The sequence below is a fragment of the Asterias amurensis genome, chromosome 11 (genome assembly GCF_032118995.1).
Source record: "Asterias amurensis chromosome 11, ASM3211899v1".
NCBI lineage: Eukaryota > Metazoa > Echinodermata > Asteroidea > Forcipulatida > Asteriidae > Asterias > Asterias amurensis.
In genome coordinates, this window is record NC_092658.1 from 9,690,395 (window position 1) to 9,716,374 (window position 25,980).

General features: G+C 38.2%; 2 protein-coding genes across 6 annotated transcripts in view; both read left to right on the forward strand.

The window, feature by feature from the left end:
- Positions 1-453: 453 nt before the first annotated feature.
- On the forward strand, positions 454-20,574 carry LOC139944037 (uncharacterized). 2 transcript variants are annotated; one of them, XM_071940981.1, is made up of 20 exons: positions 454-763; positions 5,695-5,785; positions 6,054-6,184; positions 6,394-6,433; positions 6,579-6,625; positions 7,188-7,302; positions 7,738-7,788; positions 8,070-8,327; positions 8,790-8,926; positions 9,286-9,763; positions 10,107-10,391; positions 10,846-10,924; positions 11,056-11,199; positions 11,580-12,385; positions 12,985-13,166; positions 13,650-13,895; positions 14,736-14,921; positions 15,807-15,876; positions 17,536-17,607; positions 18,310-20,574. In XM_071940981.1, the coding sequence occupies exons 1-20, from the start codon at positions 720-722 to the stop codon at positions 18,418-18,420; spliced, it is 3,573 nt and encodes a 1,190-aa protein (XP_071797082.1). In that variant the 5' UTR covers positions 454-719; the 3' UTR covers positions 18,421-20,574. The 2 variants fall into 2 exon arrangements, with proteins under 2 accessions (XP_071797082.1, XP_071797083.1); XM_071940982.1 differs by lacking the exon at positions 15,807-15,876.
- A 952-nt stretch (positions 20,575-21,526) lies between these two features.
- The window catches only part of LOC139944038 (small G protein signaling modulator 3 homolog), a 45,514-nt gene continuing 41,060 nt past the window's right edge, over positions 21,527-25,980 (forward strand). For all 4 annotated transcript variants that reach the window (XM_071940984.1, XM_071940985.1, XM_071940986.1 and 1 more), the window contains exon 1: positions 21,527-21,681. In XM_071940984.1, the coding sequence (XP_071797085.1) occupies positions 21,618-21,681 (64 nt within the window). In that variant the 5' untranslated portion in view covers positions 21,527-21,617. The remainder of the gene's footprint in view (positions 21,682-25,980) is intronic.

Consider the following 25,980-nt stretch of genomic DNA (forward strand, 5'->3'; position numbering starts at 1 on the left):
CAATTTGTGGGAACTTTTAAAAACCATGGTTGCACTGCAGGAAGCATGGTATAGTATACCCAGTACTTTCCCGAGTTCTGTGGAAAAAAAGGCAAATCACTCACCACAAACCTAGTTTAAAAACAATAACCAATAGTATGAAGTTGTTCAAAATTACCGGCCCGCTATAAGTGTACAGCGCCCTCTGTTGCCCTATTCGTTTTCAACTAGTTCCGTGCTCACGAAGAAGTGCGGTGTTTCATATCCATACATTATTTGCATAATTAATTGGTTTTGTGATGTCACCATACATAAAGTAAATTTAAAATTAATAAATACAATCATTATGATACACTTTGTAATATTTAATGAATCTAAAGTGGTTGACAGTGATAAGTTTATATTATTTGATGTGTAAACGTAATATTGCGCGGTCTATATTTTTTATGTGAGCGGATGAGCACACCTGTTTGATTAGACGTGAAAAGGCCTTGACTACGGGAAAAACCAAGCGTGGCTGTTTAATGTTGTTGACGTCGTCTAAACGCTAAATAATACAATAGCTTGTATTTCCCCGGATTGTGAATAAATCACTCAGTGTTATCTCTTTACGTACACACAGACTTTGTCGCACGACTGACTACTGACCACCCGGCCTAAGTCGATAATTATTATGTTTTGATTCAAAAAATATTCTCGATCGTGTGATTTTTGTGAAGTCGATTAAACAGTCAGCCAAAATGTCGTCGTCTCAAGACGTTATCAAGAGCACTGCAAAGAAGTTGTAAGTCAAGATTAATTAAATTTATAGTAACCATTAATTATTTGATAATTTAAAAACAAGTGCACGGTTATTTTGATGTAAATTTCAGGGTTTGTCATGACGTCCAGTTACTCGTAGAATATAAAATATGTCTGAACTTCAATACTTCTTGTATTTAGTCATTTTGTATTTCACTGACATGAATTAGACCCAGTAACTGGGGCGCTGTACTCCTTTTCAACAATTTTTGACTTTATCTGTCGTACTAGCGCCCCAGGGAATGGCACAGAATTTTAACGAATACCCAGTTTTTCGCGACACCCAGCCACAAAAAATGCCTCAAAATGACAAAAAGACCAAACAAACTAGCTCAAAAATCGCCTACTCTATTCTCGATATGTCTAGGATGTAACATCAGGCATTTAATTGTACTCACGATCATTTTTTAAACTCCAAATCGATGATTTTTAACTCCGCATCGTGGAGCGATTGACAAGTCTGCGATTTTCGGATGTAATAATAATAATAATAATAATAGCTAATTCTTATATAGCGCATTTCATAACTGAAAGAAATACCAATGCGCTTAACAAAAAACAAAAGGCAAACAATAAAGCAACCAATAACAAAAAATACGCTAACAAAATGCAAACGAAAGGATTAAACTGAACAGAAGGCAATAGAAAACAAATGGGATTTGAGCAGAGTTTTGAATTGTTCCATGCTCTGTGGAGAGCGGATGTAGCCAGGAAGAGAGTTCCAAAGTTGGGGGGCGGCACTAGAGAAAGTCCTTGAACCGAAGGATTTAGTATGGTAACGAAACATGGCGTCGCGTTGTGGGTGGATGTCCATCAACGGCTGTTTAATGCTACACTTGTTACAGGCGTTGCAGCGAATGCTATACATTGTACACGGGGATGGGTACAGGCGCTGCAGCTAGCGAGTGCCCACGTGCGTTCAATCATGGTCAACGTAACTTACACGGTGCCGGGTTGTTGGAAAATTATCAGAAAGGGGGTGAAAAGTTCTCAGAAAGGGAATATTGTCTGAAAGAGGGGATTTTTCTGGTCTGAAGTCTGCTGGATGAAGCTGGATGGTTCTGGATGAAGTCTGCTGGTCTGGATTTTTCTGGTCATCGCCCCCCCCCCCCAAAAAAAAAAAAGGAAAAAAAAAAAAGGGGGAAAAAAGATGATAAATAAATAAAAAAAAATTCTACAGTGACACTGGCAGCACTAAACATTATAAGAAGCAATTTAACCATGCACAAAAATCGTAGGCCTAGATGAAGTACAGCGGTTTTTATTTATTTATCATATTTTTCCCCCTTTTTTTGGGGGGGGGCGATGACCAGAAAAATCCCCTCTTTCAGACAATATTCCCTTTCTGAGAACCTTTCACCCCCTTTCTGATATTTTTCCAACAACCCGGCACCGTGTAAGTTACGTTGCCCATGATTGAACGCACGTGGGCACTCGCTAGCTGCAGCGCCTGTACCCATCCCCGTGTACAATGTAAAGCATTCGCTGCAACGCCTGTAACAAGTGTAGCATTAAACAGCCGTTGATGGACATCCACCCACAACGCGACGCCATGTTTCGTTACCATACACATCCGAAAATCGCAGACTTGTCAATCGCTCCACGATGCGGAGTTAAAAATCATCGATTTGGAGTTTAAAAAATGATCGTGAGTACAATTAAATGCCTGATGTTACATCCTAGACGTATCGAGAATAGAGTAGGCGATTTTTGAGCTAGTTTGTTTGGTCTTTTTGTCATTTTGAGGCATTTTTTGTGGCTGGGTGTCGCGAAAAACTGGGTATTCGTTAAAATTCTGTGCCATTCCCTGGGGCGCTAGTACGACAGATAAAGTCAAAAATTGTTGAAAAGGAGTACAGCGCCCCAGTTACTGGGTCTAGACATGAATGAGTCTTTCTTGTTTTGGCAATTGCAAGGTTTGGAAAAGTTTCCGTATGGCGCCACCACTTTTTCATTCGATATGAAATAATATAGTATCTAATTTACCTCAATGAGATATCCTTTTTTGTAAAAATGAGTGAAAAGGTGGTGGCGCCATACGGAAAGTTATCCCAAGGTTTGTATAAATTTGTTGTTTCCTAGACCATAGAGCAGCAAGTTGCTCTATGCAGTAACTATGACGCTGTACTCCTTATTTCGGTGTCACTGTCAGGACACTTTGTACCTTTGCCACTTCGTACCCTGGTGCTTTCGTACCTTTTCAAGGTACGAAGTGACTTTGGACACTTCGTACCTTGGACACTTCGTACCTTCTTTACAAGACACTTTGTACCTTCTCACGAGTCACTTCGTACCTTCTCACGAGACACTTCCTACCTTCGTACTAATTCGGGATTTTTGCATCGTTTATGATCATTTTGTGCTTTGTGATCGGATGATTATGAAATAAGAGCGAATCAAACCATCATTGTTACTATTTTGTTGGGACCAAGGAGCCATTTTGACGAAAATATTTATAAAAAGTATTGGCGGAAGATGCTGTCCTTGGCGGTAATTAACTTCTACAAAATATTAATTTCACATTAAAAATGACATTCACATATTCAAACAAAAATTATATTTCATTATGTATTATCAATTTGATCAACGAACATTACATTTTTGAGGAATACACATTTTAATGAAGGTACGAAGTGACACTGCTGAGGGTACAAATTGACTCAGCTGATGGTCACTTTGTACCCCGCCCACAGTACGAAGTGACCAATTTGGTTACGGTACAAAGTGTCCCAAAGGTACGAAGTGTTCAGGGTAAGAAGTGGCAAAGGTACGAAGTGTCCGACATCCCTTTTTTCTGGAGAATTTACTGTAATGTATACTTCATTGGACTTCACTTCATGTCAAAGGGTTAACAATGTAAATAGAATGCATGCATTTCTTGTACAATTTGTAAGTATTGTAGCAACCATGAATTGCTGTATTTGTTTTGGCAGATCAAATCTGCGGTTTTCCAACATGCCATCGTAAATACAGTTAGTTGTTGTTGATAATGGGTACCGTTGTTGATAACTACCATTTGATTCGATCTTAGGCTTGTATACTACTGGTATAGGTCTAAGGTTTAAAGTGTATTGGTGTGATGTGGCTAAGCGGTTATAGTGCACTGGGCTATAGCTCTGGAGTTCTGAACAGCAGAGTGTGGGTTTATGTAACCAAAAGAACCCAGCAGTGCCCATGACCGGCTTACCGCCGAATTCTGCGCTTACAATCACAATTCTCTGCTTGCACGGCAAGCTCTGAATTTGTGTAAGTGTAGAATGCCTAGTAACTTGGAGTACACGCGCCAAAATTCCTGCTTACCTGTGAAATACGCTTGATGTAAGCGCAGAATTCCCTGCTTCTGTCAGTGCCGATTCTTTGCAAACAGTATGAGCAGAGCCATGAACTTGTGCCCAGAACTCTTTTTGTGGAAAAGTAGGAGTCGCATATTATTTTTTTTGTCATTGATATAGTTCGCTATTTTCTGGTCTTCAGGCAGCAATAACGGTTACGTACCTTTGTAGTACAAATTTCATTCAACAACCCTTTTCCAAAAATTCAATTTGTTTCTCAATACCCACAGCTGTTTTGTTGTCAAAGCACACACTCGTCTTTGGTCTCGACAGGTTTTTCATAATCAACTCCATTTCCCCAATCATCAAATTGAACAGAATTCTGGCATGACACATGCTGGAGTATCCACTAAGTGTGAACGTGTCCGATTTTACACCAGCATTTAAATTGATTGTGCTGTTTATCGAACACCTTTTACTACAATCCCGGCTAAAATTGTTGGACCACTCACAGGCTCAACCAGACATAAAGCTTCCCTTTCAATTTATTTTGTCATGTGTTTTGAAAAACAACTAAAAGGTTTCTGAAATCTGCACATGTCATGATTCTATCCAAAGTAGGATTATACTTTAAACTAATATATACTTTTGCATAGCATCTTATCAAGTGCGTAAACGGTTTCCATGGCAATGCATGCTCAGAATTGTCAATGACGTTGTCTTCTTAATGCCAGCTACGAACAGGCTTAACCAGAGTGGTGATTTGTGTAGCGATTTCTGCTTGTTTAATCATAGCTTAAAATGCAAAAGTTTTTTTGTTTTGTTAGAAATTGTGTTTTGTACTTTTAAACAAGATTTTTGCAAAACTTCTTAGATATTGTGGTTCTACTGTATGTCTCACTCTTGTAAAAATCTCAAATCATAACCTTCATGATATGACAGTATTTCTGGGAAAGCTTTAGAGGCTTTACCATCAGTCAAAGTGAATGCAGTAATGCTGTAGTGCTTGTTCGGTATTTTTTAAAGGCTGACGTGTTGGTTGAGTTTGCATCTGCTGTGTAATTGAAAAGCAATCAAGGGTCAGAACAAAGTGCCTCTTCAGATTGCATTTACCAGCAGGTGTTTTTGGACCCTTTACATTGTTTGATTCACAAGTGCAATTATCATAATGCTGATTCTCTTGCCGTTGACGGAGAATGGCTATTTTGGTGTCTCTGGAGTGATTGGTCAGGATTTATCCTGATATAAGAATTTTGTTTTAGGACCTTCACTTGCCCACACAAATATGCAGTGCAAGGGGAAAGGCTTAACATTGACCAACAACTCAACTGTTCAATTTGTGGTGATAAGAGAGAGAGAGTGGTCCATTTTAAATACAATATCCTGAAATTCAGGTTTTTTTGTTTTAGATGACTACTTTTCAGGCAGTATAATTAAGATTTTCACTGTCGCAACCCTGTTTTAGCCCCCTTCATTTTCTTAGAATGTAATACGAAGTTTATATGAAAATTGTAACAAGCTGGTGAAATATTGAGTAAAACACAGACTGTGGAAGCAGCACCATTAAAAGGGTTGATAGAAAAATGTGTATTAAGAATATATAATGAGAAATTGAATTGTATCTTTGTCATGCTATACACAGAAAATACTACATGGAAGTGAAGCGATTGGAAGACGCCTTTGACCTATCAGGACCTGACAAACCTCAGAGACACTACCCCACACTCAAACCTGTAAGTTAATTATTGTCTGGATTGTTAGGTGTGGCTGGAGATTATGTCCCCCATTCATTCCTATTTTTCCCCCTCTCACAGAAACATTCTCTACCAAGGGTTCCAGTTGTGTGGCCCACATGAGACAGACAGCATTTGATATTCAGACATATCAGGAATATTTAATGATAGATCTATCATAATAAAATGGGTAGCATAAATGACACTTCACCAAGTGTTTAGTTTTTTATCCAAACTGTTTTATTGTTTACATTTTCCCATTAAACAGAGACCTACGTTACTATATGATGGTCTTCATGATCGAGCCCTCAAGCATTATTTCCGCAATGCCGAAGTGAAGAAACACCTGGCTCAGATGAATCCAAGGACCAGCCAGGATGAACGAGAATCCAAAGTCAGGTGAGGGCAGCAGAGAACATTGTAACCACTTACAACAATTTCCTTTATTTTTGTTTTAAACCCTGGATCCGCACAGGCTGATGATGTCATCTAGCATACTAGTTTAGTTTATTTGTCATTCATTAACTAGTTGGAATAATAATTTACATGAGTTCCTAAATCCCTTATTGCAATTTTCGTTATACTCGTTCTCTTGTTTTTCTCTACAGGAGAGATGTTGACGCCTACATGTCAAAATCACATTTCACTGTAAGTATACCATGCAAGCTTTTCAAAATTAACAACTTACTCTACAATAGTATAGAAAAGTCTTTTTGATCTTATTCAAACTTTCTACATTGTTTGTTGAAACATCCTGAATCTATCACTTATGTATTTTACTTTATTTTTTCAGAGCCCTTATACCAACATAGTGAGAGCAAAACCACCCCCGAAGAAAAGGTAATCCCATCTTCACTGTTGCTTTTTTAGTCTGAATTTCATTATTTCCTGTCTTTTTTGTGAAGTGACAAATTGCTGAAATTGGGTTCTTGTACCCAAATATCAAATTGGTATAAAGTTCATTGATGGTTTTTGGTAGATTTTTTGGCAAAGACTGACGTCGGAGTTGCATAAAAAATATGGAATTTTCTTTTTTAATCTTACTTTTTAGTTTTCAATCAACACTCCACTCCATTCAATATTTCTTTGGAAATTTTATCAAATCTGTCGAAAAGAACAGATATACATGTTTATGTTTTGCAAGGGTTATTTGTATGTCATCAGGCTTGAACAAGCATGCAACGTTTCAGCTTATCAGCTGATTTCCTCTCTTTCTTTTTAAAACAGTGCCAAAGAAAACTGATAAACACTGTACAAAAGTTTTATCTGCCATTTCCTCTCTTGTTTTGCAATTAGAAATTTGCATGTCTGCTTCTAGGGTTGAATTTGTGGCTTCTTCAATTGCTATTTCTTGACTTTTTCTTCACAATTGTTAATCAGAATTTGTTTTTTATTCTTGTAGGAAGGGTAACTTTCGCGGAGGTCCTCTCTTACTGAGATCTCGTCACGGTCCACAGCTATCCAGAGGAGAGACGGAGAGACTCGTCAATGCTGCTACTAAGCTTCTTGTAGCTACAGTAAGTTTGTTAATGTTTGATTTATTTCCATTCACACAACCAACAACAACTTCAAAAACCACATTAAATAAAAACAGCAAAAATAGTTCATGGCATGATGTTTCGACCCTAGCAGAGTCTTTCTCGAAGGAAAGAAAACAATTTAAAGTATTCAGGGTCTGTGGACTCACTATCATTAGTGGAGAATTCACAATGTTCATGGGGTTTAAGGTGGGGTACACTTTTGGTAATAGTCAAAGACCAGTCCTCTCCTACTGTACCCCAACAATATGCATAAAATAACACACTGTGACATTTTGGGTTCAATTGCTTGTTTCAGTTGCAAGAAAATAATGAAAGAGAAATTCACCCCTTGTTGCATAAAATTGTGTGCTTTCAGATGTATGAGAAAGGTTTCATGTCTGTTATTTGAATTCCTTCATTTTCTTTTCACAGGAAACTATTCCACTGGAGCAGAAGAGGAATGGACGTAGTCAATCTGGAAGGGTAATGCATTTTGTTCTTAATCTACACTCAGATATAAGATAGTAATTATTGTAAAGTGTTAATTTTGACAGACCTGCCTGATTTTTGGCAACCCTGGATCTACTCCAGGCTTTCAGTCTCTGTGATTGCATATTGCAATAGATCAGTATTGTTGAATGCGGTAGATGCCAAAGTCTTCATTCACAAAAGGAGAGCCAAGTTGATGTTAGTTTTGAAAATGTATAAGTGTGACAAAACAAAAGTAGAAAAAGTTAACAACTGTTTTGTTTTGTTCTTAATAGTACAAGGACAGTGGAGTCGGAAATAGTCTTCCTATGATCTCGAGTGGTCAGGACGATTATGGGTTCAGACCCACAAGACCAGACAGACCCAAATCAACATATGGAAGCCGCTCCTCACGCCCAATGTCGTCATACGGGGAGCGCCCTCGACCCAAATCAGCGATGGATAGCAGACCCAAGTCGGCCGCTAAGAGTTCACCAAGCACAGCACGCTATGGATACGATTCCTCTGGACGGAAGATTAAGCTACATCTAGAGGTGAGCTCATGAATAAAGGATGCTTTTTTTTAATCAAAAACCCTAACAAATCCACCAAACTCATTCTCAAGACATCTAAGGATTACAGAAGACTGCAGGCCCGAATGGCAAATGCCTATCACTGGGCCACATGTTCTATCTTCAATCCATATAACTGATCTTCTCCACTAGATCCCTGTTTGGCCTGTTCGTTCTGCTGGCCAATTCCTACTGACTCAAACTACTTTTCTTCTGAATTCTATCACAAAGACTCTTCGACTTCAATGCACATTCATTATCGAATGATTTACCTCTTCATATACGCCATCTGAGTCTCTTCTGATTTTCAAGGGACTTTTGAAGACTCATTCGTTACAAATTGCTTAAATATTTCATCTCATTAGAGGCTCCTGCATCCAATTATTATTATTATTATTATTAGTGGACAGTTTTTAAATTGTATGCATATTGTGTTTCTTCCAGAAACCAAGACATTACGAGGCGTCAGAGTCGGACCAGGATCCTGACGATTATGATATTGATGACTCTATGGACAATAATATGAGAATCCTGGTACCAGTCAAGGGCTCTGGCAGGAATCAAGCTCCAGAGTGGCTCAAGTAAGTCATTCTTATTCTAAGGGGTGTTCAGGGGGAGATTGTTTGCGAGGCGTAAGTTGAGAAGTAGCGAGGAATTAGCAATCTAAACATCATCCTATCAAAGTGAGAGGATTTTTCTCACAGAACTTGGAGTAAACAGTGCTTAAAACATATCGGTAAAAGGGTTAAGACAAAATTATAAAGTAAGAGTTTGTTACCAATGGCAGTGTGGCTTTGTCGGTGAATGGGGAAATACAAAATTATGACCATAATTGTTTTGAAACTTGCATCATGCATAGATGAACATGCTTCAAATGTTTTTTACAGCTGTAATTCAGTATGAGCATTTACTAACTGATTAATTACTCATCCCTTAACAGTATTCAGATGTCAAAGGTCGGTGTGGATGACTTTCTAGATGATGAAGAGGAGGAAGAAGAAGAGGAGGAGGATGATGACCTAGGTGACACTATCAGCCAAGGAGATGAGGTCCTTCATAGCATCGACAACACGACTCAGACCGGACGGGAGATGAGTTGCCAGACCGTTGAGAAACAAGACAATGAGAAGGACACCCAGACGAGACGAGCCAACACCGAGGAGAGCATGACGGACCCTTACCAAGCGGACATGGCCATACAGACGGCCCCGCCTCCTGTCACGTCAGGCACTCAGACATTAGTCCCGCCCCCGGAGGTCTCAACCCAGACGGTCCCAGCGTTGCCAACTATCGGCACTCAGACGTTTCCCGAGGTGTTCTGCCAGACCACGCCTATTTTTAATATGGAGACGCAGACTGAAGTACACCAACCTGAAGTTGCTTGTCAGATTGAACCCCCAAATGAGATGGGTGTCCAGGTATGTTCACTTCCCACTGTGGTCACTTTTGGAACAAATTTTCAAAAAACAGCTTAAAAAGGGGCTCTATAAGGTCAATTAACTTCATGCTTCACTCATTGTCCAATGGGTAGAGTCCTTATGAAAATTTGGAGGAAAATGCCATTTTGTTTGATCCCGGCACTCAAGTGCAATTTTTGTGCAGTAAATTTTCAATTCATTCCTGAAGTCTGATGATATTTAATCAAAGTAATTTCTGTGTGGAATACACTGACTTTTTTATTTTTGATGGCGAATGGTCAAAATTTTGCTCCAATGTTTTACATTGTTGACTATTAAAATAAAATGCATTTTTTCATCTCAGGTTGACCCGCCCCCACCACCCCCTTCCCCACCACCAACTCCACCCCCAGAACCAGAACCGGAACCCATTGAGGACTATGAATTCCTGAAGCACGGTCCACGACTCAAATCAGGCAAGAGGACCATCTATGAGCTCTCCATCCACACTGGGAACCGGCTAGGGGCGAGCACCAGGGCTGACGTCCACGTCACACTCTATGGCGAAAAGGGCAACACAGGGAAGATCAAGCTGAAGCAATCCAAAGACACTAAAGACGGCAAGAAGGTCAAGTTTCAGAAGGGACAGGTGAGTTTGAGGAGTTTTAAGACGTTCCTGTATTGCAGGAGTACTTCCATCGGAAATGTCAAAAAGCTCAAAGTGTTTTTTTTTTCACTCCCACATCAATGTCTTTCAAGCACTGCATACTCAGCACTTTGTCTGAGTTTTGTATAGAAACAAAACTGGCAAATCACTTAAACCCATGACTTTTGAACTGGATTTGAATTGCCTCTAGTCACTGGGCTAGTTTTGTGGTCAAGTGGTAAGACAACGCTCTAGCAACGCCAAGGTTGTGGGTTCGAATCCCAAGCGAGCGTTTTGCCTGTCAGATTTTCCACAGAACTTGTGAAAGTTACGCAGTGATTGATACACATCAGTGCAGGGGTAAAAACAAGTTATAATGTTTTAACAATTTTAAAGTGCCTCATAACTGCATGTAATAAGTTGTATTTATTCAAGTGAAATATTTGATTTATTTTAGATTGATGTATTCAAAGTGGAATCCTACTTGGTTGGCAAGATAGAATGCATATGCATTGGCCATGACAGGAGAGAACTAGGTGAGTACTTAAGTCTTAGTCTCGGGGGGAATCCTCGCTTCCACATTAAGGAAAAACAAAATTTTGTGTTTTTGTTTACACTTTTTCTCAAAGCGTGTAGTAATTTATTTGATATCTTGCTATTTCCTCAGGTTGTGGCTGGTTCCTTGACAAGGTAATGATCCGCGAGTATGGAGACTCAGTCTCGTACGAGTTTGTCAGTGAGCGCTGGCTCTCGGCTCAAGATGAGGATGGACAAACAGTCAGAACGATACCAGTCACTAATATAATCATGGGTGAGTACTTGAAACTCAATCAAGTAAAGTGAGTCTAAAGCATCAAAGGGATTTATTGTTTGTAAATCTAGAAACTGATTTATGCAATTTGCAAAGTGAGTCTGAGGTAACCAAAATGGTTCATTGTCTGCTATCTCCCCTATGTGCGAGTAAACTTGAAACTCATTCAAGCAAAGTGAGTTTGAATGAACCAAAATGATTCATAGTTTGCTTACTCCCCTTCATCATGGCCGAGTTAACTAGACACTCAATCTTGTTTGGCTGCATCTGCTCATATACTTTCTGTAATTTGTATCAATCTTATAAATTCTGGGTGTAATCAGAAAGGCTGCCTTCTTATTGGCTTTTAATACATTATTGGTATGTTTTTTGTTTCACAGATGTCTCCTCTAGCTCTGCATCTGAAACTGAAAACAATGATTATGTGGAGATGAGCCCAGACAGTAGCACTTACACAGACACTGACCGGCACCTCCGACAGATCACCGAGCTTGATGGTCATTTTGTCCGCAGCAGCCCACCCCAATCCAAGGCGTCATACCACAGCGACACTAGCCAAGGTCGTGCCTCCTCAGTGCGGTCAAATGCCTCCCGTCACCGCCTTAAGAATCGACGGAAGCAGAAAAAGAGCAGAAAACACAGCAAGGATAAGAAATCTCGCAGGAAGGTCAAAACACCTGTAACAACGACCGGAACGGAGTCTGACTCGGACTCAGACTCTGATAAAAGCGATAAGTCTGTAAATAGTGACTCTGATAGCGATAGTGATGATGATAGTGACAGCAATAGTGGAAGTGGATCCAGCAGCGGGTCTGGTAGTAGCTCAGGAAGCGGGAGTGGTAGCAGCTCTTACAGCTCAGGGAGCTCTGATGATGATCGTAAAGGTGACGGGAACAGTAGGGGCGGGTCGATACACAGCGGGCGGTACCGGGACCGTAATGGTGGGAAAGACTCCCCACAGGAAGGCGGTCCTGTGGACCCTGACTCGCTGGGAACAGACGATGACCACACGGGAGGTTCTGGTGTCGTCAAGTCATCTCAGGGGAGTCTCTCCCAAGCTGGCAGTGTCTCAAGGAAATCAGACTCTGATAGTGAGCCAACATCACAATCCAAGGAGGCCAGTCAGGAAGATCCAACTAGTGCAAAAGACAGTCAAGGAAATAGTGAATACATGATTGGATTCAAGGTAAGCCTGGCACAAAAATAAACTTTCAAATAACTTATGAAATAATTTTTTAAATAACTTCTTTCAGTGGATGCTGAAGTTGCTTGTGGACTTAAAGAATATCAATACTTTCCTGTGTCATTTCGTAACAAATTATTAGTGCTGTAGAGAAATGTAAAATCAAGCGCTGACTTTCTTGTTATCTAAAATAGAGCGTTTAATAAAAATCCTTCTGGCACTATTTACATGTACTGTTACACCCCCCAAAAAATCTTGAAATAAATGAGCAATTCCTTCCATAAAATTAATCGGACAATCAAGTTTTTTTCAAACAAACAAATCGTCATCTTCTCACAGACATTCTTAAAAAGCATTTGTTAAAAAAGGAAAACTGTGGCCCTATAGACCGTTTTGAATATGACGTCACCGTTAAAATATCTGACCTACAAGATGGTGTGTGTGTTTGCTTGCCTGTGTCATAGAAATCAAACCAGTGGACTTTCAGAAGTGTTCGAATGTGTTGAAGGATGTCGTGTCCCTGATGAGATTTAGAGGTTTTCCAGATTTTGAATTCTATCATTGAATGATTTACTAAAATGTTCCTCTGTGTTTATCCACAGGCTGCTCTGAAGATGAGAGAGCAACAGAAGGATGCAGAAGAAGAAAGGCGGGAAGAAGAGGAGGAGATGAGAAGAGAAGAAGAGGAGAGATTACTGATGGGGCCTTCTGTCCATCAATGCTGCAAGCAGGGTGACCTAGAACGGGTGAAGATGCTCGTACAACACAATCAAGAACTTATCAAGTAAGTAGTTCACAACATAGGATTCATTAAAGAGATCGTCTTGGAGATATCCATTTTCAACGTCTTTCTCACTATACAAAGAAAAGTTACTAGAGCTAGACTTAACATGCCAGGGATCTACCAACTGAGCTTTCCAGCCCTATGTTTGCTTTCAAGCTTTTTTGTCAATGGTTTAGTATTGGACAGTTTGTGCGAGTGGCTAAACAAAATTTGTGTCTTTTTTTACTCTGAACTTTACTCTGAAAGTTTTTACACTTTCTATTTTCATTTTTGGAGTTTTTCCAGTAGTTGTTACTTTTTCAAAAAATAAATAGACACGCACGCTTATACTACAAATTGATTCGAATTATGAATTTTTTTATTTCCGTAAATGGACTGAAAAGTTACTTTTTCCATCCATGAGTATGGAAATTTTCTGATGATTTAAAGAAATTTGAACATTATTATAGATTTGGTCTTCCTCTTTTTTAAAAACCTTTGTAGCTCACCAGACGAAAGGGGCTGGACACCACTCCACATATCATCAGCAAACGGAAGGCTAGACATTGTGAAATACCTCACTTCGAATGACGCCAATATTAACGACTTGACACCTACGGGTTACACAGCAATGCATATGGCTGCCATGAATGGCCACGTCTCTGTGGTCAAAGTGTTAGCTGCTATGGGAATGATGGTAGACTGTCGAACAGTCGATGAACAGACACCATTACATATGGCTGCTATGAGGTTAGTACAAATAAACAAGACTCAATTTCATTGCTCTGCTTAATGCAGAATTTTTCAATCAAATGTTTTACACTTTTTTCTTGTGAAAGCAGTTGTGAAATTGTTTACGGGTTAAAGGCTCAATTTCCTATCTTAAACCTACAAAGTAAAAAATTTGTGTTTTTTTTAAGCCAGGAAAATATTGATATTGGAAACCTTCGATCTGAAATATCTGGTTCATATGATGCATTGTTTCTTCTTTAGCATATGGGTTATAAAATGAAGCCATTCAATGTGGAAAAATCAAAGTTTAAGATGGATGGTTGTGTGGGTTGAAACAATTTGTAAACATTTTTTTTATTTTACATTAACTATTCTAAATGGCCCTTTGTGGAATATGCTTACTTGCATGACTTAAGTGAAAAGGCAAGAATCAAGCCTCTGTTTCCTCCATGGTGTTTATTGTAACACCTAAACTTAAACAACTAAGTTAGACAACTAAGTTAGTTGTTAGTGATTGCATATTTTTTAAATGATTTTGAGGTTGAACAAAGAATTGACTAGAGTGGGATTCGAACCAACGACCTCCAGATTAACGTGCCGGTGCTCTACCAACTGAGCTATCTAGCCCTATATTGGCGGTGTCTCTATTTTGTCAATATCTTTGTTCTGGGGTGCCAGTCAGAAGCCATACAACCGTTAACTGCCGTGTAGCCAGGGATCACACCCAAATTACGATACAACCTGGGAAGCGGCAGCTAGGGGATCACCTTAAGGGGATGTGACTTTTTGTTTCAGATATCAATATAAACCACAAGAGAAACTAACTGGGTAAATTTTTTACTAAATCTTTCTCTGTAGTGGTCATCTGGAATGCACAAAGTGGTTAGTGGCGAACAACGCCCCCTTAGATGTCATTGACAACATGGGTCGAACAGCCTTTGACCTTGCAGAGGAATACCAGCATAAAGATGTCACAGCCTTCCTAAAGTCGTGTCAGAAGGAGCTGAAGCGGCAAGGGAGCTCGCTTTCAATGCTTCGGAGCAGGTTGGTTTGGGCAAGAAATTTGTTCTGTGTTAATATGGTAGACTAGAAAAGCATTTCATGTCAAATGACATTTTGAATTTGGAGACTTTGTTTCAGTGTACAATGCTACGCAGTTGTATTCACAAAAAAGTATGGTCAGCATTAAAATGTCCAGTAAAAAATCTAATGACCTTTTTGTACCCCAATAACGAGAACTAAAAGAAGATTTAAATGTGTCATTCTACATGAAATGTGAAAGGCAAAACCAACTATTTTAAATAATAACTGACACGTTTGCTGTGGAGGTACTTTGGAATGCATGTCAGCTATTTAATACACTTTCCACGTAGTCTACTAAACAAAATATCTATTAAGTTTTTTGCAGCTGTGTTGAGGGAAAAAATCATCTGGTTTTATTGTATTCGATACATGACAATTTTATTATGAAACCTTTCTATTAAATTCAGCTTGATTGTGTGTTTATTAAAAACTAGAAACAAACAATATTTCCTTTTTTGATAAATCCAATGATATGGAAAGGTTTGCGGTAACACCATGTAATAACTATCTCTAATGAGTTAGGGTGGTTCTGAAAAGAACCGTTGGTTTAACTCGACGTTTCGATCAGTATGCTTTCTCTAGAAGACGATCAGAGCACGCTGATCGAAACGTTGAGTTAAACCAATGGTTCTTTTCAGAACCACCCCAACTCATTAGAGATAGTTATTACATGGTGTTACTGCAAACCTTTCCATATCGTATTTCCACCATGCAGAGTTTCAAATCCTACAAATCCAATGATATCATGTTTTAATGTTAAACAGTCATCTCTGACGAATCTCATCAGAGGAAAAAAACAGCAAAAAATCACCAATCCCCAAAATAAACTTTATATGGTGTCCACAGATCACCCAGCATGGGTTCCCAACATCGGCAAACCCACTCAGAGTCTGATAGCGAGAAAGACAGTCCCAAGGTACGCTCTCACCTTGTGTCGATCTAACATACATTGATCAATCATCTTGTGCTTCATTAACATCAACAACGCTGGTAGTTCTCATGTAGTTCATGATTGCCCTCCTTGAGATTTGAAGTGCCCCCTCGCTTGAAAGGGTGCAAGGATGATACTCTTCTATAGATCAGTGTGCTCGGACCAAACTTGGCTTGGTAATGGGATTTCCCAATGCTCAAAAATTTTCTCATAACTTCATTTTGTCTACAAAAACAAGTACAATGTATTCTCCACATTTTCTGCCGTAGGCAGACTTTTGCAGAATTTGTACATTTTCACTTTAACTTCCAAAAAGCATGAAACTTGCACACGTAAGAACAATACATTTGAATTAGATTGCCTTCACTTTTAATTGAAACAGAACAAATGGCATAAATTCCATTAATACATATTTTGAAAGTTTTTTTATAGGGATTGTAGTTCATTGTGTTGCTTCCAACATTTAACCAATTGGGTTCTTGGGTTCCCTGATTCATATCATATTCATTGCATTCCAAATACGCATGAAAACATTAATGCCTCCAGGAAAATAGGCCAGCCGTCGATTTCACAAAACTCTTCCTAACTTAAGACCAATCTTAGGACTAGTCCCAACCCTGTACTGTAGCATGCAGACCTTAAGATTAATCCTAAGTTAGACGAGTTACTCTTCCTAACTCGAGATAAGACGAGTCCTAACTCTTTGTGAAATCGACCCCTGTGCTTTTGCCACACAGAAGTTATGATCACACTGACATACAAAGGGAACAAAATGAACATCTCATCAGCATGTCATTCATTCCAGTCACCAGGGCACACATAAATGTAGTTGCATAAGAGACAGTGAACATTCATACACAATTCAGAATGAATGAAATGCACAAAGGTACCAGGGTTGGCTCATCTGGGTTTTTTTCTATTATAAAAGCTTGCTCAAAACAATTTGGCATAGCAACTGTCTATAGTTTGAGGACATTCAAATCAAACTATACACAAACAAATTTCTCAATAATGAAGGCGTGTATTAAGTATCATTTCACAGCGTTTAATGGCGTTTCATGCTGCTAACATTTCATCTAATATCTCTAACCTGTCTTTATTTGCAGTGGTAACTTGTAGTGGTAGTTATTGACACAAGCTAGTAGATCATATTCATTATCAATTGACACTATGAAGTTAAAGAAAAATCTTCCATTTTAACTCTTTCAGTGCCCAATTTTGTTCGCGTTTTGAACCTAAAATGCCCAGCTGGTAGAGATTCTGTATAAGAAACAGGCTTTCTCACCGAACAAAATGTATCTTGCTGATTTGTGTTGCATTGAAACATCCCAAAGTCTATGGTATTTCTTGATTGATAATTCCCTCTCATGATAACATCAATATTATGGGTTTTTCATGTCTGATTGATGACACTTAATTAAAATATTGTACACTGTACGATAATGGTGCTTTGGGAAAACATAAACTAGGTCAAATGTGGTTCGTATTATTCAGTGGAGTTGCAAAGATACACAAACATATCGCTGTTTAAAAAAAACCTCAAAGTTATTCACACCCTCAAAAGTGTGACGACCTTTTTAAATTCATTTAGTTTTCAAATTCGTTTTGTTTATAATTTTGTTCAACTATTGCTTATTTTTTTAGGATGCTCGATCATCAATCAGTGAAGAAGACGCTGCTCCCAAGCAACAAGAAGAAAAGAAACATGCAATTCTGGTGAGTTTAGGAAACCTTTTTAAGTAAACTATGTTTTCTTTTCCAAACACGTCTTTGAACTTTTTTAATTCAATTCAATATCTATGACTGGCACTCCTTAAAAAAGGATATTTACAATTTGATATCTAGTACATTTTTCTTTCTTCAACCCAACATTAAAGACACTGGACTGGACACTATTGGTAATTTGTCAAAGACTAGTCTTCACAGTTGGTGTATCTCAACATATGCATAAAATAACAAACCTGTGAAAATTTTAGCTCAATCAGTCGTCGAAGTTGCGAGATATTAATGTAAGAAAAAACACCCTTGTCACACGAAGTTGTGTGCTTTAAGATGCTTGATCTCAAGACCTCAAATTCTAAATCTGAGGTCTCAAAATCAAATTCATGGAAAATTGCTTCTTTCTCGATAACTGCATTACTTCAGAGGGAGCCGTTTCTCACAATGTTTTATACTATCAACCTCTCCCCATTACTCGTTACCACGAAAGGTTTTATGCTAATAATTATTTTGAGTGATAACCAATAGTGTCCCCTGCCTTTAATTTAAAAGAAGTCATCAGGGTTAGTCGCTTGTTTCTCCCTCACAAAAAATCTGCCAAATACTGTTTGATTAAAACCGTTCTATGACTGTTGTACACTGGTACTACACTCTATTTTTATATAAGCTCATCTTACATTTTTGTTTTTGGAATTTCAGGAACGGAAGAAGTCTTTTAAAGACCAACAGGAGCGAATGAGCACCTCTGGTATGAGTTTCTTAGATAGTATTCGAGCTGAGTACTCGGATGAAGAAGCTCAACAACAATGAGGAACCAGGTTTAACTGGTTCGCTAGACCCGACCGCACCAAACCGGTTCCGATGGTTGGAACCGCATTGAACTGGATCCGAAGCGAAACTGCTGCTGCACGGTTGAATATCTACATAATGTACTTGAACTTTAAGTGACAGTGATCCACCTTCAAGTAAAAACTGAGGATTGTTTTCAACTGGATCCAACAGGAATCGTCTAAACTATTTTAAACTGTATTACTTTCTAAATAAAGTTTTAATGAGGCTGAATATTTAAATTGTTCAAATCCCTGATAACTCTTTTTGTTTTACTTTGTTTAAAACGACTTCTCCTCATCATGTTTTAGTGGCCTGAATTATAAGAATATATGGAGAGTAATGCCTCCACTTCTGAAATAACTGTGCATGTTTTCACCAAGAATTGTACCTTTGTATGTTGTTTTCTTTTCCTCTTTTTTCCCCAGTGAAATAAGTGTAAATACTTGGAGTTTAAATAAATTTGCTGGTTGCAATCATCTATATTCATAACAGGGCTTTAAAATAAACAGACCGATTACTTTTAAATTTTGCTTCTCTATTTTTTACCACACAGGAATGTCTTTCAGAAAAATAGGAAATGTATTAAAACTAATTTATAAACAGCATTATTTTTTTCGTTAGATTATGGTCTTGCAAAATTCCACAAAAAGTAGCTAAGCAAAAAATAAGATGAGATACCTACCAGAATAGGAATAACCACCCACCAAACTTACCAAATTGTCTTTTTAACTGAATTGGAGACGATTTGTGATTTGTGACGCATGTGGCAGCTGAATTTCATTTTTTTTTTCAAAGAACCCGATCACTGTAAGTTATACATTTTGCATAAATTTAAGATTGCATTCATTTATTCATGATGGAGAAAGTGAATTTTTTTAAATACATGTTAGACTTCCACAATTATATTTAACTTATTTGAGGTGTTTTGTTGTAAAATGTTAAGCCGCCAAAAAACTTTCTTGAAGATATATATACTAAAAGTAATTCCTTAAAATAGATAGATTGTTTTTTGCCATTGTGCTGATTTTTAGGCCAAGTTGTCATTAAAAATACAGCCAAAGTGGCCATGAAAGTGTCGGCTGCATTACAGTGTCCTTGTTCAGAAAACGGTAGAAAACTGTCACAGTTTTTTCTCTCCAGAATTTTGAATCCAGGCGAGGTGGCAGTGGGCGAACCAATCTGTGTTTTTAGTATTTACAAAATACTTGCTTTTAAATTTACTTTTTATTTAGTTTTCTTCAGGCGATTTTTGGAGACTCGAAAACTAGTTGATTATACTTGTACTGAATTTTTATCAAAAGGGGATTTTCACATGAAATAACGACCATCTTTATTTTTTTTAACAATTTGCTTCCACTAAAAGTGTCATTTTCCCGCTTCTTTGTTGGGGTGGTGGTGGGGGGGGGGGGTTACCAAAGTGTGATCCTACTTATATTGTACCTGGGAATGCAATTTATAATCGCAAGACTTATTATCTTCAAGTACGCGCTAATCCTCCAATCAGATTCTCAGAATGGAGTGGTGATAAAAACCTATATTGCACGGCTAATACCACTACCATGCGTCTTGTGTGTTCTATGTCACGCGCCAAGTTTGCTTGAAGATAAATACGTTATCACACGCGCGCTCGTGGAAATACGGAAAATATAGCGCGCCTGCGTCCCATATCCCAACTCGGCCTTCGGCCTTGTTGGATAGGGACGCAGAAGCGCAATATTTTTCCGTATTCCACTCGCGCTTGTGTGATAACTTATATTATTGGTCTGTTGTTACTGCTGTCATAACAAATATGATCTTGAAGTCTACATTTAATTTTGGGGTAGATTTGTCTTTGTAAAATTTGAGACTGTTTAAGATATGTGGTTTGTACAGTTTTGCAATCATGCCATGGTTTAAAATGATCTCCATTACATTTTAATATTGCGATGTATAAAGAATTATAGAAACTTTCTTCGTACAAGTTAAGAAACAATCAAATATTAGTGATTGAATAATTTAATCTATGCATTTATTAATTAGTAATTATGTAGACTGATATTTTATTGTCATAAAATTGTGAATAATGTTTACGGTTCTAAAGCATAACTATTCGTAACATTATGAAACATTGTTTTCATAGAGTTAGGTCTATTTGAATTTTCTTAATAAACCATGAAAAAAACCATCTGAGTACATATTATAAATTATTCATATTTCTTCAACTTTTTAAAGTTTGATTGACTGTCTCATCCCCCACCCCACCCAAACAGCTGATCAAATCATTATTTGAACAGTCAATTGAAAATAGTGTTACCTAGTCGCTGAAGCTGTGTGCGGTTGCAAAGAACCTCCAATTTCTCCATACCCTCAAATCTATTACCAAATATAATGGTCATTTAGAAGTTTGAGTCCACCTATGGTTTTCCTCTAAAAATGTGGGTTTTCAGTGAAGTCGGGGAGTTCTAACAAAAAGTACAATTGGTGTGTATAGAAATACAAGTCTAATGCAAAAAAAAAATTGCCTGAACTCCCTAGACGAAATTGCATCAAAAACGATGTCTTAGCAAAGTCTCATGATTCAACATACACAAAATGTAGAAAAAAAGAAGTAGGGGAAACGTGCATAATTTGCATAAATTAAAAATGGACGCTTTGTCTCTACGTTTCACTTATTTTTATATTGATATAATATATATTGCCAAATTTGCATGCAAGTGTCTCTTGAAACCCTCCCAAACAAAGTATCAAACAAGTAGAAAAAAAGAAGCAGGGGAAATTTGCATTAGCTGCATAAATTCAAAATTGTTTTTTTCCACATGTCACAACAGCAGAACTTTATTTTGACTGGTAAACTTTTGTTCCCCCCCCCCCCTGCCCCACCCCTAGCCTAGCTCCTCAATTCTTTTGCACACAGTATGTTGTCATCACAGGTGCCGATATTGCTTGGTGTCGAGTTTGTAAGTCGAAAAAAATTAAGCCCGTGCTGAGTGAATATGATGTCGAGTTTGCAAGGTGCCGAGTTGGTAGGTATCGAATTTACTGTGGGCCGAAGTGTCCTGTATACTCGACTCGTATGTACGCTCATTAAATTATATGTACACGACGATCCCGAATGGCGATAAGACAGCAAAACAGGTTGCTCCGCCGTCCTACCCTTTTTATCCGTGTTTACCGTCTGATTTTACGGGCAAAAGGTGATGGACATAAGGTCTATGTTCGGGGGCCGTTCGACCGAAGGCTACACGGGTGGCCATGTGCACGGTAAGTTACAAACATTATCTTGACATAAACACAACAGAGTGCACGAAAATGAGATGGAAAATTAGTCGGTGTCAGTGCGACGTGCAGTACAGTGTGTGTAGCCGTACCGTGCAGCCCACACGGCGAACCCACACAACACAGCGCCTGAGGCCCTTCGCGTCCGCGAAGCTGCGTTGTTGTTGCTGTGCTGAGTGATTTGATGATGCCCAGCTCAGTGGGTCAGCCCTCAATAATGATTTTATTATGTGCTGTTTTGCACTACAACCACAACATGCTTAAATAAATGTCCCATTAGTAGGGGTAGGAGGTCGTAGATCAGCCCAACATTCAATTATTTTAAAATGTGTTGTTTTTTGCATAGCAACTGAACCTTTATTAATTAATTAATTAACCAAATAATTGTTTACAAAAATTGCCATTTCTATCTATGATCTGTAGTTTAATTACGACAGTGTTTTAAATGTTGGCTACAAATAGACAGAGGAAAGATGTTTGTATCCTGCCGCTACTCCTAGAACTATTTCGGTTTCGTCCGGCTATCGTCTCCCGTAACGTGAGACGATAGCGGATGAAATCGAAATAGTTTTTCGTCCGCTATCGAAATAGTTTTTCGTCCGCTATCGTCTCCCGTTTTATTAAAAAACAAACTGTGTACTTCTAGAACTATTTCGGTTTCGTCCGCTATTGTCTCCCGTTACAGAGGCGATCTATCGTCTCCCGTTACGAAACCGAAATAGTTCTAGTAAGTTATTTGACAGTACAAAGAATTGTACAAAACTACACAGATTTATAAACACATAAAATAGCAACACACCCCAGTACAGAAGGTACATTTAAATACATTTTTTACAAGGCTGACAATAAATTAGCTGTAAAATTAACTATTCCTATCGATCCTGTTGTTGGAGGTAGGACAAAGGTGTTGATAGTACCCCCATCACATCAAACTCGTTCTTATTCGTTCTGAAAAACATAGCCGAACAGGCTTAAACTGTGTGCAAACAGACATTAGCAACTTTTTACGGTCTCTTCACGAACTTAATGGACGGCTTGGACAGGTTTGATCGGAATGGTGCTCCAGAACTTTGAGGCTGCTCAAAATTTCTGGCGTCCATCCCGTCCTACAATTAACGGAGTAGCAATGTACTTAAAACCCGAAGGACATGTTCTACAAACGGAATTGCTGTATTTGGATCGCACTATGGACGTGCTAGACATGATTTGGTTGTTTGGGCGTCATTTGGTACGTGTACACACAGACTGGGTCCGTTTATAATGGGTTCATCCCCTTTGCAGAAAGACCAAACTCATATAGCCAGACTTTCCGTCTAAACCTACATTCCAGCCAGACCAAACCCGTTTTACCATTTTTTTAAGAAAAGCTTGGACGTTATTAGATCGAGTTTGGTGTGACCCAGGCATAACCATAATAACTTGTAATTTGCAGTCACAGTACTGAGAGAGTAGAGGAAACCATTTTCTTTGATCAATTGGTTGCTGGGCGCCAAGGGAACTGGACAAGAGGTTAAAGGGAAGGTACACTATTGGTAATTGTCAAAGACCAGTGTTCTCATTTGGTGTATCTCGATGCATAAAATAACAAACCTGTGAACATTTGAGCTCAATTGGTCATCGGAGTTGGAAGAAAATGATGAAAGAAAAAAACCCTTGTTGGACGAATTTGTGTGCTTTCAGATAGGAATAAAAGACTTCTAGCTAGAAGTTAAAAGACTTCTAAGTCTTTTATTATTTTAGTGAGAAATTACCTCTTTCTCAAAATCTACTACTTTAGAGGGAGCTGTTTCTCACAATGTTTCATACTATCAACAGCTCTCCAATGCTCGTTACCAAGTCAGTTTTTTAAGTTAATTTTTGTTTTGAGTAATTACCAAACGTGTACCTTCCCTTAAATAGCACGTGTATACGTTCAATCTAAATAACTCTTCAATTGACACCACTGCTGATGAAAATCATTCATTTGAACTAGTTTTTCAATTTATGCTTGGTGCATAAATAATCTAGTCCAAACAGGCCCATTGCTGTTTTCCCTGAACTTTGAAGTTAAATCGCAAATTGTGCAGTGACTCTGGTATGTCAAATAACCATAATTTGTTTAGGCTTGGCATCCCAGTACCCAGCAACGAGGAATGATTTTATTGACATAGGGGAGGGCCCTCCTAAAATTTATTTTTGGGAAGGAAGGACTGTATAACTTGTCAGTACACTGATTTGTAAGAGATTTATTATGGCCCATCCTTTTCCACAATGACATTAAATGTTCTATATAATCTATTAGATTGATAAAAACTGTGCAAAAAATAGTTACTGGCTTGACGTTTTGACCCTAGAGACTTTCTCAACATCCTAACCTCTTGTCCAGTTCCCTTTTAGCCTTCCCTTCGAGAAAGACTCTGCTAGGATTGAAACGTCTGGCCATTTACCTTTTTCTTTGCATACCATCCTTTTGGTTGGTAAGCAGTGCGCAATTCAGGGAAGTGGGAGGTGGCTACAACAATACTGTAGAGACACGATATGATAGGAGCAACACATGTCAGGGTCGTGTTGGCTTTGTATCTGGGCTACTAACTGAGTCCCCTCAGACGGTGCCACCATGTTAGGTTTTAAAACCTTTAAAGCAAATCTACAATAGTGCTTTAGGTGATAATCCCACTCTGAACGCAATAAGCCTCAATACTGCCAGCATTGTCATCCATACAGTCCAAAAGACATGTGTCAATAACTTGGTCCTTTGCATGGGTTCTTTTCTTTGGGGTGTGTGTTTTCTATTTGTTATGGTCATCTACACTCTCTAACTCCAAGGTTTAATTGCTCGATGGGTGAACCATGTAATGAAAGTGAGCTATTTATATAAGGAAAATAACTATTTTTCTGTCTGAACAATAGGAAACACCTGGACGTGTACATCCAATATACAAAGTACAGTACATAGTAGGCATACCCTTATTAATATTGCAAAGTGTAGTCTGAATACAGTGTTGTTATTAAGGTTGGGGGCATTTCACTATTACTTCATATGCAAATCATAATTAAATGGTTTGGATTCACATGCAGTACAACAGTACACCATTCATCTTGCTGTAAATTATTACTAAAAATATAGGTGAATTTAAGGTGCTTTAACCATAGAGTACATGTAGTATGATATAACATTATTCACACAGTTGGCTATCAAATTCACTCTCTACCAAACAGATTTTTCTAGAGAATTACACTAGATAATTACACTAGAATTTGTTTAGATGAACATTAACAAATCTCTGCAGTCTCTTGTATAAATCGTATAGTTCAAATCACACTGGTGCTTGCAATTGTTTAGGAAAAGACTGTACATTCTTTAGGAGACATACGCCTTTTGGCGATAGTTTTTTTTTTTATATTACTTTTATGCTCTCCTGGGCACCCCACTGTTGTTTTTCTTTGTTTTCTTAAATATTTTTAATGTATGTACATGTGCTTGTAAATGTGATTGCCCGAATAAATATTATTCTGTACCTAATATGTACCGGTAGATGAAATGTAGCCATTTTAAACATGAACTTCTGCGCCAGCTGAACTCAAGAGCATGGTTTTAAACATGAACTTGTGCACCAGCTGAATTCAAGAGCATGGTTTTAAACATGAACTTGTGCACCAGCTGAATTCAAGAGCATGGTTTTCTTGGCATTCTTTGTCAGATTACCTTGAAAGTAACAAGGGAAGGATTCAAGTTTGGGGAATTTTATTTAGAAAATGATTTGTTTGATTCATTATTTTAAAACAACTTTGTACATTGAAGCAATTTTTGGCCTTTAGGCCATCTGTTATTTTGAATGTGATAATTATAAATACACGAGAAATATAAAACAAAGCATAATAAAAATAAAAATGTTAACTTGCTGGCGTGTAAAACTATACATGTCTGGGCCTATTATAGAGCATTGTTGATAAATGCTGGTGGTGTCTTGTGTGTTGTAGAGATGTCATTAATACAATGTGGTGCTGTCTCGAGAAGACTGATGAACAGTTCCATGAAAAGTCAGGTGAAGTTTTACATTGAAAAATCCTGACTGATTGTGTTCAAATTTTTTTTTTTTAGTTAGATGAAAACACGCATTCTCATAATTGTTTGTATCCAAACACAATGTGTGTAATAATTTACTTGTCCACAAGGTTTTCTTCATTCGGACCTCGACCATGTCGACCTGAAAAATATAAGATCTGATTCATGGGTAATTAAATAACCACGCACTGACGTGAGTGTTCTGAGATTCCTACTCCCCCATACGGGCCATACGTAAT